The sequence below is a fragment of the Hermetia illucens genome, chromosome 1, assembly GCF_905115235.1.
Source record: "Hermetia illucens chromosome 1, iHerIll2.2.curated.20191125, whole genome shotgun sequence".
Lineage (NCBI taxonomy): Eukaryota > Metazoa > Arthropoda > Insecta > Diptera > Stratiomyidae > Hermetia > Hermetia illucens.
The window spans coordinates 216390793-216405104 of NC_051849.1; the positions used below are offsets into that span (position 1 = coordinate 216390793).

At 46.4% G+C, this 14312-nt stretch overlaps 1 protein-coding gene across 2 annotated transcripts in view; it reads right to left on the bottom strand.

Moving 5' to 3' along the window:
• The window catches only part of LOC119650304, an 84861-nt gene that overhangs the window by 22999 nt on the left and 47550 nt on the right, over positions 1-14312 (bottom strand). For both annotated transcript variants that reach the window (XM_038052960.1, XM_038052950.1), the window contains exons 19-23: positions 3610-3759; positions 3174-3546; positions 2636-2881; positions 2042-2302; positions 1461-1796 (exon numbers count right to left, since the gene is read on the bottom strand). In XM_038052960.1, the coding sequence (XP_037908888.1) occupies positions 1461-1796; positions 2042-2302; positions 2636-2881; positions 3174-3546; positions 3610-3759 (1366 nt within the window). The remainder of the gene's footprint in view (positions 1-1460; positions 1797-2041; positions 2303-2635; positions 2882-3173; positions 3547-3609; positions 3760-14312) is intronic.

Here is a 14312-nt window from a genome sequence, read left to right on the forward strand (position 1 = left end):
GAGCACTGCAGTACCACCGCTGTGACGGCGTATTTTTTGGGACCCTCATTCGTCCCATACCTGATATTCCTCTCTGAGAAGTAATTCTCAACCAGACTCGCAAAATGTCCGGAAACGTCGGTAACGATCAGGAGCAGACACACAGACAACTGCAGGGTTGCTTAAAAGGGACCATTCAGAGGAGTAAGAAGGACTGCTTCAAACAGCTATGTTACCGTTCCGACATAAACCCTTGCGATAGAGCCTCCATGGTAGTAATGAAAATACCCTCAGAGGACTTTTCGGCGCCTTCTGAAGGTGATTTTTGCCACTCTGTTGCCTCACCAAGAAAACAGCACAAAGCAAATGGTAGTCAAACCCAACAAGCACATAATTCCTCCAGTAACCGAAAAAAGCCTGCGGGGAATATGTGGTATGATCGGTTTAGATTGCGTCCTTAACAGATCTTGGAAGCTGGAAATGAAGAAACGGTCCGGCCTTTTCGCTGGTGTATCTATATATGACCCTTAGGGCCCTTGCATTTCGATAAAATATAGTAAAGTTGTAAAAATCATTTAAGTTTGGCCAAACATTTTCTCGAAGCTTAGTCCTCCGATAAGGATTGACAAAGACCCCTGTGACAAAAGAAAAATTTGACGATAGCATATTTGTGCAAAAAATGCAGCGTTCTCGGTGTTTCTTTGTTTTACACTTTTCGGGGCCGACAGCTTTTTTATCCCTTTTTCCAATGGTTGTCCCGCTGTTGAGGGCTGATCATAGGATTTATTTACCTCGCCTTTAAGTCCGTTCTCGGGCTCACTTGGTAGCTCAACCAGAACAAATTTACGATACAAACCTGCTCCTTTTGCGACCCTTGGTATCGGATAGAATCGGACTGCACTTTTTGGTCGCTTCCAGGGTGAATGACACTAATGTTGGTCAGCCGCCATTTTACCGGCAATGCATCTCTTTCCATAATGAGAACCAATTGGCCGGGCGTGGTTGAAGTGTCCTGGTCCATTTTAGTTCAACCTCAATGGACGGGAGATTTTTGGTGTCAAAGAGATTGGACCGACCAACTCAATGAATTTATACTCCGCGTTTATCGTGGTTTGACCAACGAAAAGTATTTGAGTTGTCTTTTCAAAAAGGCAACATATTTTCAACAAATTTTTAGCTGAGCTTGGTATGGAGTCTCCACTTAATCGGGCTAATCAAAGGAGCAGTTTGACACTTTGCATGTAAGGCATTCTCTGAACCCATTTGTCAAAAGAATCTTAGTATCTAAAGATGCTGAGAAGTTGACCCCATTTCCAATTAGTTTCTGGCACTGCTGAGATTATCCCAGAAGAAGGGGAGAATGAGAGTTTATATCACGGAATTAAGGCTTCCTTGACTTATCATTTCACAAGCAAAGACATTAGTAGTCGTATAAGGACTTTGCCTTATATAACACATTAAAAAAGATGAATAATACTCACATGGTAATGGATTATCTTCTTCTTCAGGTCCAGCATTGCAATGAACAATCCATCCTGACTGGGTAAATATCCGCGGCTATAGTGAGCATGTGACTCTGTTTTATAGAGTGCCGGTTTTGAGCCCATTGTTCCTTGGACATCCAGTTCAAACTGAGAGGCTTTATGTTTTCCTTGAATATCAATCGAATAGTTCCGACTGCCTGTAATGTGAGTCAGATCTTTGGCATTAACACCAAGCGTTAGGGTGTGATCAGGATCATAGGTGTATCTGACAGTAACATTGCTCTTGATCAAGTGAACTCCATCTCTGTAGTAGAAGGCTTCTAGGGTTGCATTCTGGAAGATACAAATGGAAGTATTTTTTTAGAAATAGGTAAGTAATGTGCTATGGATTTGGATGTCTTAAAATAGATACTTTGAGGAAACTTCCAAAAATGAAAGAGCGAGATTCCTTTGAATTCAAAAAAAGCTCGAAAGAGCGAGGTCCTTTGAACTCAAAAAAAAACTCGGCACTGGTGTAATAGTCAAGTCAACGCTTCTACATAAAATTGGTATTCCAATTTTTCAAATGATTCACTTACCCTTCTAAATGATGGATGACTTATGCTGATTAGAGCCGTTTGATTATCCTTGTCCGTACCAGTTAGAGGGTGGCTTCTCCACTGCAACCCAACATTCATTACTTTCTTGCTGTTGCTATATTCGGAGGAGAGTGGGTCTCCCCATCTGAATATTATATCCGAATCGAACATGTTATCGGTGACAAAGTAGAATCCTTCAGCAGAAAGGTTTCGTCTTGGGTAGAACAACTCAGCGCTGAAGGCATGCGATTCATTTGCGGCCTAAAATTTGAAGATTCTCCATAAATTCAAGAGATTAATGGTCCTTGGAATTCCGAAGGACTTGCTTCCGAAATATTTAAAATTTGACTTAATGAATAAAAACAGGACGTAATGTTATGAGGTTCATAAAAAGGATTAGACGCAGGAGGTTCAGGTTTCCTCTTTGAGCCAGGATAATCTTAGCAACTAAAGATGCTGGCCCAATTTATCATCAGTTTTTGACGGCATTGCTTCTGAAAGTTATCTTCGGCAAGGTTAAGGTTTCCTTTCTTTGACTTTCCTGTTTTGGCGATAGCAAATTTTGAATTAGTGATGAAGAAATAAAGGACTTACGTTTGACCGATTTTCCATCCTGATATTGTAACCAATCCAAACTTTCGGAGCAAGTTGAATTTTCGAACGCTGCCTCGTTGAACTCTCCTGGCTATCATAGTCAGAGGTCAGAGTCACTGTGCGATTTGGATGGATGGCAAGGATCTTATATTCTTGACCGCTAAAGGTGGAACGAATGTGAAGTTCACCAGTCACATTGAAATTGGTTGCGTTGTTCAATTCGAAAATTTGAATGTGTTTCATATCCTGTGAAATAGATAAGAATATTTTTCTAAGAAAGGATACCAAAGTCCTCTTAAAGGATTTAAAAGAAGTATAATTTTGCTGATAAGATATTTCGGGAACCAGTTGTTCTAGTTATCGGTGCCAGTTCTTCTAAGAAAAACTCTCTTTTAACCCTTGTCCTGTTTGGAAACGGGATCAGCTAATGAGAAGGACCGCTTCCTAAAATAAGTTATCGACAAAATGAGGAACTTTTTAGCCATTTAACTATTCCTTCTTGCGTCTTTCCATGATCCTTTACCCTTCATCTACTTACATACTCTGGAGCTTCACTTCTTGAATATTGCCGTGAATGAACATAGTGAATTCCCAGCGGCTTGAATTTATTCTCCACCGAAACATCTACAACATTTTTCTCGTATCCTACGCGTTGTTCCGACTTACAAGTGTACTTGGAATTCACCACGTTCTTATTATTGTATCTCATATTCGCATGACCAGTCATAACCGCCTGACGTTCCTTGAGACCGTACTCAATATTAGCTGAATGTCTAGATTCAAGAGGAACTTGAATGAGGATTGTCCCTTGGACATCACGATCTAGGTCCTTAGATTTGAAGTTGCTTCGATGCTCGTAGAGGGCGAAATCTTTCTTCCAAGCAGCTTTCATGTATTGTAAGGAGTCGCCACTGTAAATTTGAAGGAGGCGTTATCAAATGCTTGATTAGAAGGACCTTTCTTCGTCTACTTACCCCATAGTAGAAAAATTGAAATCCCCTCGGAGCCATGTCATGTTGAAGAATGGGAAGGTTGTGTTCATGTATCCAAACATGTTCGAAACGCTAGAGAAGCTCACATCGGTATCAACGACCTTACGTTTTGCAGGATAATGGACTTTACATCTGTAGATGAAAAACATTTTAGTATGATATCGATAAACCAATTACAGTAGGACTAAAAACTAGAAACACCTAAAGGAAGCTTTGAGCCTTGCACCTCAACAAATCCTGATAGGGGGGACAGCAATATCTAGGGCCGATTCAAAAAGTCAACTCTCTGAATGAATTTAAAAGATGTTTTCTTCATTATTTTTTGACAGTTTAGTAGACTCGCCAATTATACAGGACTTATCCAAGTTTCGCGCTGGCTACATTTCAAAAGTTAAGTGCGTTCAAACTGTTCTGAGTAGGGTTATTCTCAGTTTTGTGCATGGTAAGCTGTTAGTAGGTCTCTGAGGTTTCCAAAAAAATGGTTTACCCAGTGTTCGCAGCCAGAGCTGGGCAATCGCAGAGAAAGTGCATGAGGGTCTCCCTTCCTTCTCCGAAGCTTCAGCAATGCGAATTTTAGGGTATGCCGAGGCTAGCGGCATGGTCCCCTATGGGCCAGTGCCCCGTGCAGACCGTCGTAATCCTAAATGCATTTGCACGCGTCTGGCACAGGAGCTCTCGTGATCGGGCTATGTTATAAGCGGGCCAAATCCTGCTTGACTTGGCACAGCTCGCCATCTAAGGCCCGCGGCTGCTACGCAGTGCGAGTAGACTCAGCCCCCGACAGCCGCCAACGGAACACCGACTGTATTCGCCGAGGAACTGCCAAGAACAGAGCCTTGCCTGGCCAATCCGTCAGCCCGCTCATTCCCCTCTATGTTCCTATGCCCGGGAACCCAGAGGAGAGTCACCTTGAGCGTGCCGCCCAGACGGTTGAGCGCGTCCCTGCACTGCCCTACCAGCCTGGAAGATGTTGTCGCTGAGTACAAGGCGTTGATGGCCGCTTGGCTGTTAGTCAGAATGGCTATGTTACGCTTGGGGCTCGAATATCGCTCCAGCCATCGACACACTTCCAATATCGCCAGTACTTCCGCCAGGAATACACTGGCGAAACATGGGAGACCATACGACTTGGATACACTGTGCGTATTCGAGAAACCCCCGCGCCGACTCCACAGGCCATCTTTGATTTATCGGTAAAGAATACTGAGTCATAGTCTTGCAACACGCCGCCGGTCTTTCAGTAGCACCTGCACACGCGGTTCTTTGAATCCCAATAAGTCTTCAAAGCCTGCCACCATACAATAGAGCCGTACGTTAGGATCGGACGCACTACAGCGGTGCACATCGAGAGAACCATCCTCGGCCGGAGACCCTATTTCTTTGCAAAGGTTCTCTTGCAGTCATAGAAGGCTACACATGCCTTCTTAACCCTCAGTTCTATGTTCAATCTCCAATTTAGCTTATGATCCACGATTACACCCAGATACTTTACTAAGCTGTAACTGCCATGACTTTCAGGAGATTCCCACTTTCAATTAGCTCTATCTCAGCAAAAGGACTCGGACTCCAAGGATGGGGCAATCCAGAAGTAGCCCATAGATATTCTGAGTCGAGACGGGGGGAATGGGAGACTAGAAGCTAGTCTTTAACAAACCAGCCGTAACAGATCCGTTTTGTTACTATAGCTGTGCTAATGCCACCTGCGAGAATTGAGACGAAGAGAGGATCTGTTATTCAGGAGCTTTCTCAGTTCATGCATCACCAAAATTAACGTGTCTCGGGAGGATGTGAAGCTCCCATAAACCCAGAATTCCAAGAGATCGGTTACTCGCATTTAGATGCGGAAGATCCGCATTGATAGGGAGAACTCGCACCACTGTATACCTTCAAAACCTCGAATCCTCTTGGACGACTGAGAGGTAAACCATGGGGAGCATTCTCAGACGAACAGCTGGCCGTTCCTTTTTCTTTTAAACGGAGGAGATGAAAATCGACGATCTGACGGAAATCGACTGACAGTCTCCCCACGCAAGCAAACCATGCTAAACGAAGCCCAAATAAATTTACCCAGATTAAGACATTGACATCTTATATATATTAATGGTCTTGCAAATACCACTTGTTGAACAAGTGGTTCCCGAAATATCAGACATTTTCCGGAAGTGTATTTCTTTCAGATCAAACTGTCAACCAAGCCAATTTTCGACTTCCTCGTAATTTTTGAAGTGCTGGTTCGTAAATGCATGCCCTATAGAAGAATATAAATTGAAGTCTAAAAGAGTCAAGTCTGATAAATGGGGTGGGCGGGGTAACGTTTCCCAACCAAAAGATACCAATTGATCTTTGACGGGACAACCAAAAGATACCAATTGATCTTGTTGGCCCCTTTTCGCCATTTTTCGAACAAAGTTTGGTTGACAATTTGCAGTTGATAACGATCAGCATTTATGGTTTCGTCAGACTTTAATATTTCACGATGGTCCCATAAGACAGCATTACTTTCCTCCCAAATTGGCTGGGTTTGACTGACAGTGGACTGGACTGCTGATTGTCCGATATTGAGCCATGATTTTTTTCGTTCACTCGCCCCGATTCGATATCGGAAGCCTATTCTATTGCAGCACTGAGGCAAAATTTCTTATATGTGCTTCCTGTTCTCTAATTGTATCTCAAACAATAATGGAATACCCAGTTTCCCGATTTGCAATTTTTTCCCATCATTTGCAAACGTCCTGAAATAGTTGACCGTTTGACCTTCAATATATCTCCTTTTTGCTGTTCTGTTATATTCGCTCCTTTTCTCCAAATTCTATCGGTTGGGAAGATCCCTTGATTAGGCTTCCAGAGTCGAGAGCTGGAGAGACCCTTCTCAGACTACAGTTCGATGTCTGGTCAAGTTATCAAGACCAAACTTACTGGTGCTCAAAATGGTAAGGACGGCATGACAGAAAAAGTAGAGACAAAGTCTCAAGCTCTGGAGAACGAATTGTAAGTCACCTTGGGAGTTCCGTGTCCAACTAAATACAGCAACAAGATATTGCCACCGTGAGAGAACAAAATTTTCTCCAATCTCAGGAATCTGGCACAGGCATAAATATGAACGGTCATACAAGAACAAGAAGAGGTATAAGTCAGCAATGGCGACTGCTGTTTATCGGGCTTGCCTGCCATTTTGTGAGAACATCAAAAGTATCATCGATTCTTTGAGATTCAACAAGATTTTGGGCAAGGAACATGGGGACCTCCCCCTTGTTTCAAAAAGTAAAAGGGCTTCTGGACAAAATCTTGTGGTAAGACCTTACGGCTGCTAGTTCAGACACACTTCCTCTCAGTCAGGGAGACTGTGATTCAGAATTCCGCTTGGAGGTTATGACGGACCCGTCATTTGAGAATGTCAAATCGGCAATCGCCAATGAAAAAATCTGCTCGGCTATCAGCCTGTCCGCCCATAAATCAACGGGCTCAGATAGAAAGATAATGCCAGTCATGCTCCAAGTCAAATGTTGGTAGGCAGTAGATTGGGAAAGAGAGCTGGTAGACCTGATCATTTCCCTGACTAGCAATGTTCCTAAAGCAGATTTGAAGAGATACCAAAGGATATGTCAACTATTCTACGAACTTGAGACCGTTATAATGGGAAGTGAGGGGTCTCAAGGACAGAGAAAAAGATTCCCAGCCCAAGGTACGGTCAGCTAACTAATAATTGTAAAGCGACCCTACAACAATTTCCAAAAGATTTCTATATTCCTAAGCCAAGAACCATGGGATATTATTGAGATTTAAACTTATGGCATATTGGATACTCCCTTCCCTCTTTTTCAGCCTTTGCCCCATTTAGAAGCGGACTAGGTTCATTTTGATCGGTTGAGCTAATTTTCTTGGGAAAAGACCTGATTTGCATCGAGTTGTTTAGCTCTGAAATCACCATCTAGCGGATCAGATCAAGGCCTCGTTGTTTTAGTCGGACTTTTGGTCACTTAATTAACCTTGATATTTAGACCAACATTGGCAAGTGAGTTCAAGTAAACGCACATTATTCGTCCCCACCATTAAAGGCACTAAAAGACACCCTTCTCACAACTTTACCACGAACGATGTAACTTCATACCTGAATACGGCCCAGCTCCGATCTGTGCGAGCAGCACCAAATCCATCGATGGAAAAGAGAAATTAACCCAGATGATCACTACCATCATGAAAGAAGCTTTTGAAAAGAGCTATTCCCGCAATACACCAAACAGAACCAGGAAAAGCCATGTTTGAGCTCAGATTTGGCAAAGCAGAGATATGCTGAGATATCTCTGAGAGTTCTCTGGCCCAGGTCAACCTGGCCAAGAAGGCTCAAAAAGTCTTAAATAAAAGAATAAGACTTGCTAAACCATCAATCTAGAAACACCTTTTCGAAGAGACTACTTCCCTTCAGTCCACCTTGAAAACTTCCACGACCGGTCGGCAAAATGGCCAAAAACCGTCTGGTTCCCACGGGTAGCAGTATCTCGATCAAAAGGGGAGGCGGCCCAGCTTTCGGAAATTCAAGAATTTTCACGATACGATGCCGGGAACCCGAGATATTGAGACAAATCAGGCGCCAGACAGCCCCGCAAGATCCCAGAAAACTGAAAATTTCCACGACCCCCGGGACGACAAAGTGGCCAAAAATACAAAATCGTCGGATTCCCATGCCAATATCTCGATGGAAAGGGGAGGCGGCCCAGTTTTCGGAAATTCAAGAATTTTCACGATACGATACCAGGAACCCGAGATAGTGCGACAAATTTCGACGCCAGACAGCCCCCCAAAATCCCAGAAAACTGAAAATTTCCACGACCAAAATGGTCAAAAATGCCAAATCGTCGGATTACCAGGGCCAACATCTCGATCGAAAGGGGAGACGGCCCAGTTTTCGGAAATTCAGGAATTTTCACAATACGATGCCGCGAACCCGAGATATTGAGACAAATCTGGCGCCAGACAGCTCCCCAAGATCCCAGAAAACTGAAAATTTCTACGACCCCGAGTCGAAAAAATGGCCAAAAATGCAAAATCGTCGGATTCCCAGGGCCAATATCTCGATCGAAAGGGGAGGCGGCCCAGTTTTCGAAAATTCAAGAATTTTCACGATACGATGCCGGGAACCCGAGATATTGAGACAAATCTGGCACCAGAGAGCCCCCCGAAATCCCAGAAAACTGAAAATTTCCACGACCCCCGGGTCGACAAAATGCCCAAAAATGCAAAATCTTCGGATTTCTACGGGCAATATCTCGATTGAAAGGGAAGGCGGCCCAGTTTTCGGAAATTCTGGAATTTTCAGGATACGATGCCGATAACGCGAGATATTGCGACAAATTCCGGCGCCAGAGAGGCCCCGCGAAATCCTGGAAAATTGAAGATTTCCACGACCCCCGGGTCGACAATATGACCGAAAATTTAAAATCGTCGGATTCCCACGGGCAACATCTCGATGGAAAGGGGAGGCGGCCCAGTTTTCGGAAATTCAAGAATTTTCACGATACGATGCCAGGAACCCGAGATAGTGCTACAAATTTCGACGCCAGACAGCCCCCCAAAATGCCAGAAAACTGAAAATTTCCACGACCAAAATGGTCAAAAATGTCAAATCGTCGGATTACCAGGGCCAACATCTCGATCGAAAGGAGAGGCGACCCAGTTTTCGGAAATTCAAGAATTTTCACGATACGATGCCGGGAACCCGAGATAGTGCGACAAATTTCGACACCAGAGAGCCCCCCAAAATCCCAGAAAACTGAAAATTTTCACGACCAAAATGGTCAAAAATGCAAAATCGTCGGATTCCCAGGGCCAACATCTCGATCGAAAGGGGAGGCGGCCCAGTTTTCGGAAATTCAAGAATTTTCACGATACGATGCCGGGAACCCGAGATATTGGGACAAATCTGGCGCCAAACAGCCCCCCAAGACCCCAGCAAACTGAAAATTTCCACGACCCCTGGGACGACAAAATGGCCAAAAATGCAAAATCGTCGGATTCCCACGGTCCAAGGTCAACAAAATAACCTCATCCTTCCTTTGCCTTAGTGGTTCGTGAGACATGAACTTTCGGGTGTTATTCCTTCCTGGACTATCCTAGCCAAAATATAAAGATTATACTCGACCCTTGGCGCCAGAAACCCCCTCATTTTTAAGCCCGGTCTGGAGTGTGAAGTCGTAAGGATTTATGCAGCTAAATACCAAAATTTGTACCCATGCAAGCAAGTAATAATTTCTGTGAAGAAACCCGAGGTATTTTTATTATCCCTTAAGGAGGGGCATGACAATTCTACCAGGACTTTTAATGAGATACTGCTCCCTCCACTACTACTTGGAAAAAAAATCGTCCTGGTGCCTCAGCTATCCATAGTCAATCAATCCAAGGAAGAGGATGAGACAACCTGTATTCTGCACGGCAGTTGTGAAGCACATGCGATCTTCGACGTTCCTTCAGAAAAACGTCGGTAAGGGGGTGAAAGCGGCCTAATGGAACTGGAAGAGCTCCTGGACAGGATTTCATACTATAGGCGTACATGGAAAGTAAGACAAAATCCTCAGGAAGCAGAAACAACTGCGCTTCCCGAGAAGAACGCCACGAGTACCAAACGGATCGCCGACAGCCCATTGCAGAGTGAACTTGGTAAAAAACGAAAGGAGGAAGAGACATCTGAAGGAGACTTCACTCAGGTACTCTCCAGGGCTGAAAAGAAGAAGGCGAAGAGGATCAAAAGACAACAACACGTCGCGCCATGAGAAAAACCTCTGCCTAAAACTAAGGCGGACACGAAAGACGGAGTGCCAAAAGAAAAGGTGGAGAGACGAAGGAGGACTAGACCGCCAGCTTTGCTTATTAAGCCGACGGAAGGCAAGACTTTTGCGGAAGTCCTCAGCGAAATCCGTTACAAAATCAAACCCGAAGACAACGGAGCGGAGGTGTCTTCCATACGTAAAACGAAGGGTGGTGGAGTCTTAGTCGAACTAGGCCCGAAGACTATAAATAAAGTCACGTTTTGTGAAGCAGTCAAGGGGCTTCTGGGAGAAAAAGCTTTGGTTTCTAGCCTGGAACCCACGTGTGCTTTAGAAATCCGAGACCTTGACTGTCTCACGGAAAAGAACGAGGTAGAAGAGGCCATCAAACGCGAATGCCCGGAGGTAATCAATGTCCGGATTGGTATCACCTCCGCAAACTCCCGAGGCCAAAAACTCGCTGTGGTGGAAGTTGCCGAGCAATACGCGAGGAAGCTTCTAAAAAGCGGGAAAATAAGAATTGGTTGAGTAGTGTGTAGAATACGAATTCAGGCCGCCCCAACCAAATGTTACAGATGTTTGGATTATGGGCACACATCTGCAAACTGTCGGGGACCTGACAGAAAGGCAACATGCCGTAAATGCGGTCAGGCAGGCCATAAAGCGAACAGCTGCAATGAAAAGGAAAGCTGCGTCCTATGCAGGGACCGTGGCGGGACTGATGAGAGCATTGCGCACACTGCGGGATCGGGGCGGTGTCCAGTTTTCAGAGCAGAACTGGAAAGAGCTAGGATACGGTCAACATGATTCGCATTCTACAAATCAATATGCACCAGAGTGCAACCGCTCACGAGTTGCTAGCGCAGTTCGCTGCGGAGACCAAAGCTGATTTAGTACTCATCAGTGAGCAGTACCGAAACAAGGGCCCAGTTTCATGGCACCCAGACATATCAGGTACCCCTGCCATCTGGGTTCAGGACGGCACCCTCCTGGGGGTTCTTGCCCAAGGCCGAGGGGACGGCTTTGTCTGGATTCGGTGTTCAGGGATAACGTTTTTTAGTGTCTATCTTACGCCGAATGAGACGATACCGGACTTTCTTCGGAGGCTTGAGGCCTTGGAGGACGCTATCTTAAGCACGGATGGGCAGATCCTGGTCGGGGGTGACTTCAATGCTAGGGCACTTGAATGGGGCATGCCTCACACAGATTCCAGAGGGAAACGAATTCTGGAAATGGCGGCGAGAACAGGACTGGTAGTTCTAAACACCGGATCCACCCCAACGTTCCGGCGCCCGGGCTGCGAAGGAAGTATTCCAGACGTAACCTTCGCATCGGAATCACTGGTGTCGCTGATGGACGTGTGGCGAGTTCTGGAAGACTTTTCGGCAAGTGACCACCAATACATTGCTTTCGAAGTGGTGGACACAAACTCTCGGTGTGCGCCACCCCAGCGATCTTTCTGTGTATGGAACGTCGCGAAAGTGAACACCGGGAAGTTTGTCGAAACTCTGGGAACAGGTGGGGCCACGCTGAAGGGTACTCCTGGGGGCGGCGGCGCCGCTGCTGACACTGTCGCAAATTCAGTTATGAACCTGATAACGACGGTCTGCGGAGCCTCCATGCCCAGGAAGACATCGAGGCGCGGCAAACCTTCCATGTATTGGTGGACAGTGGAAATCGCAGAGCTCCGAAAGGAGTGTCACAGGCTCCGCCGCTTAACACAACGTCTAGACGAACGGGGGGAGTCATGTACCATAATGATGGAGTACAAATCAGCCAAAAGGAGACTCCGCAGCGCAATAAACAAGAGCAAAGCTCGCAGCTGGCAAGACCTGATCGACGAGGTGAATGGGGATCCGTGGGGACTCGGTTACAAACTTGTAACCCGAAAAATCGGGGCTCTGCGGAAACCCTGTTCACTTAAGGCCGAGCAGATGGACCGCATTGTGAGGGCACTCTTCCCTGCACACCCCGTATGGGATGGTGACGTCGGCGCGGAGAGCGCAGAGGACTGTCCACTTTTCTCTGTAAAAGAGTTGGAACAGGCAGTCCTCTCTATGAAAAATAAGAAGGCGCCAGGACCCGATGGTATTCCAGCAGAGGTGTACAAACTGGTATTCCAACACCGGCTAGACCTACTGCTCGGCGCATTCAACGCTTGCCTGAAAGAGGGCAATTTCCCTGCTCGTTGGAAACTTGCGAGGCTTGCGCTGATCCCTAAAGGGAAAGGCGATCCCGAACTGCCGTCTTCATACCGCCCACTATGTATGCTTGATACTGCTGCGAAATTGCTCGAAAAGCTCATCAGAAATAGACTCGCTGAAACGATACGCGCTGCCGGAGATTTATCTCCCCGGCAGTTTGGTTTTAGGGCAGGCAGATCGACAATTGATGCTGTCATGCAGGTCGTGGACGCCGTTCGACGAGCAGAGGCACATAGCCGCCGAACTCGACGGGTGGTGCTCCTCGTAACGCTTGACGTCAGAAACGCCTTCAATTCCGTAAGATGGAAAGACATTCTAGGCACACTGGACAATATCTTCAACGTGCCGAACTATCTCTTACGGATTTTGAGGGACTATCTGAGGAACCGCTCCCTGCTCTATGAAACACTAGAGGGTCAAAGGTGGATAGAAGTCACGTCGGGGGTAGCACAGGGATCCATCCTAGGGCCGGATCTCTGGAACGCTACCTATGACAGTCTGCTTAAACTCGACATGCCAGAAGAGTCGCGCCTGGTCGGCTATGCAGATGATGTCGCAGCGCTTGTTGCTGGACGTACTGTCGAACAGGCACAAAACAGACTCGGCATATTGATGCGACGGGTAAGCGGATGGATGACTACTCATGGTTTCAACCTTGCACTGGAAAAAACCGAAGTAGTCATCCGGACTAAGAAGAGAATTCCGACCCTGCGTCCCATATCGTTCGGCGAGTCGATAATCGAGTCAAAATCAGCGGTAAAGTACCTCGGGTTGACTCTTGATTCAAAGATGAGCTTTTCTGAGCAAATCCAAGCAGCAGCAAACAAAGCTGCGGCTGGAGTTTCAGCGTTAAGTAGGCTAATGGCAAACATTGGGGGTCCTACGTCTAGTAGGCGACGTCTCCTGATGAGCTCAACGCAGTCTGCCTTGCTCTACGGTGCAGAGGTATGGCTGGCGCTCTTAACAAGGAGGTATATCGTAGACGCCTCGCGCAAGGACAGAGACGGGGCGCTTTACGAGTGGCGTCTGCGTACCGCACAGTCTCTGAACCGGCAGTGATGGTGATCGCGGGAGTTATCCCCGTTGCCCTTCTTGCTAGGGAGCGTCAGGCCATATACAAGCGCAAGGGAGATGAGCCAAGGGAGGTGGTTGCTCGCGAAGAACGGCAACACACTCTAGACCAGTGGCAGCTTTCTTGGCAAAATGAAACTAGAGGCAGATGGACTGCGCGGCTCATCGGCAACTTAGGTGCGCAGCTGAATCGGAAGCATGGTGAGACTGACTATTTCCTTACCCAATTTTTAAGTGGGCATGGAAATTTTCAGTCTTACCTGCACAAGATTGGAAAGGCGCGTTCTCCGCATTGTGTGTTTTGCAATGGAGTTGTGGACGATGCCCACCACACTTTTTTTTCTTGTGGAAGGTGGGATGGGGTTCGTCAGCAGCTCTATTTAAACACAGAGGATCTCTCTCCAGACAACATTGTGGAAGAAATGCTGAGGACTGCTGACAGGTGGAACCGTGTTGGCCATTACGTTCGGGCCCTTCTCGTTGCTAAGAAGATAGAACTCGACCAGTGGAGGAGCCGGATGGCAGGGGGTTCGTTGAACTGACAGTTCGCTTCCTGCTCTCCGCTCCCGTTGGTGAAAGGAATTCCCTGATTTGAAGGCTCCGCAAGGCGGGAGAGTTCGGGGACTAGCCCGAAGTAATGTGACAAACGGTT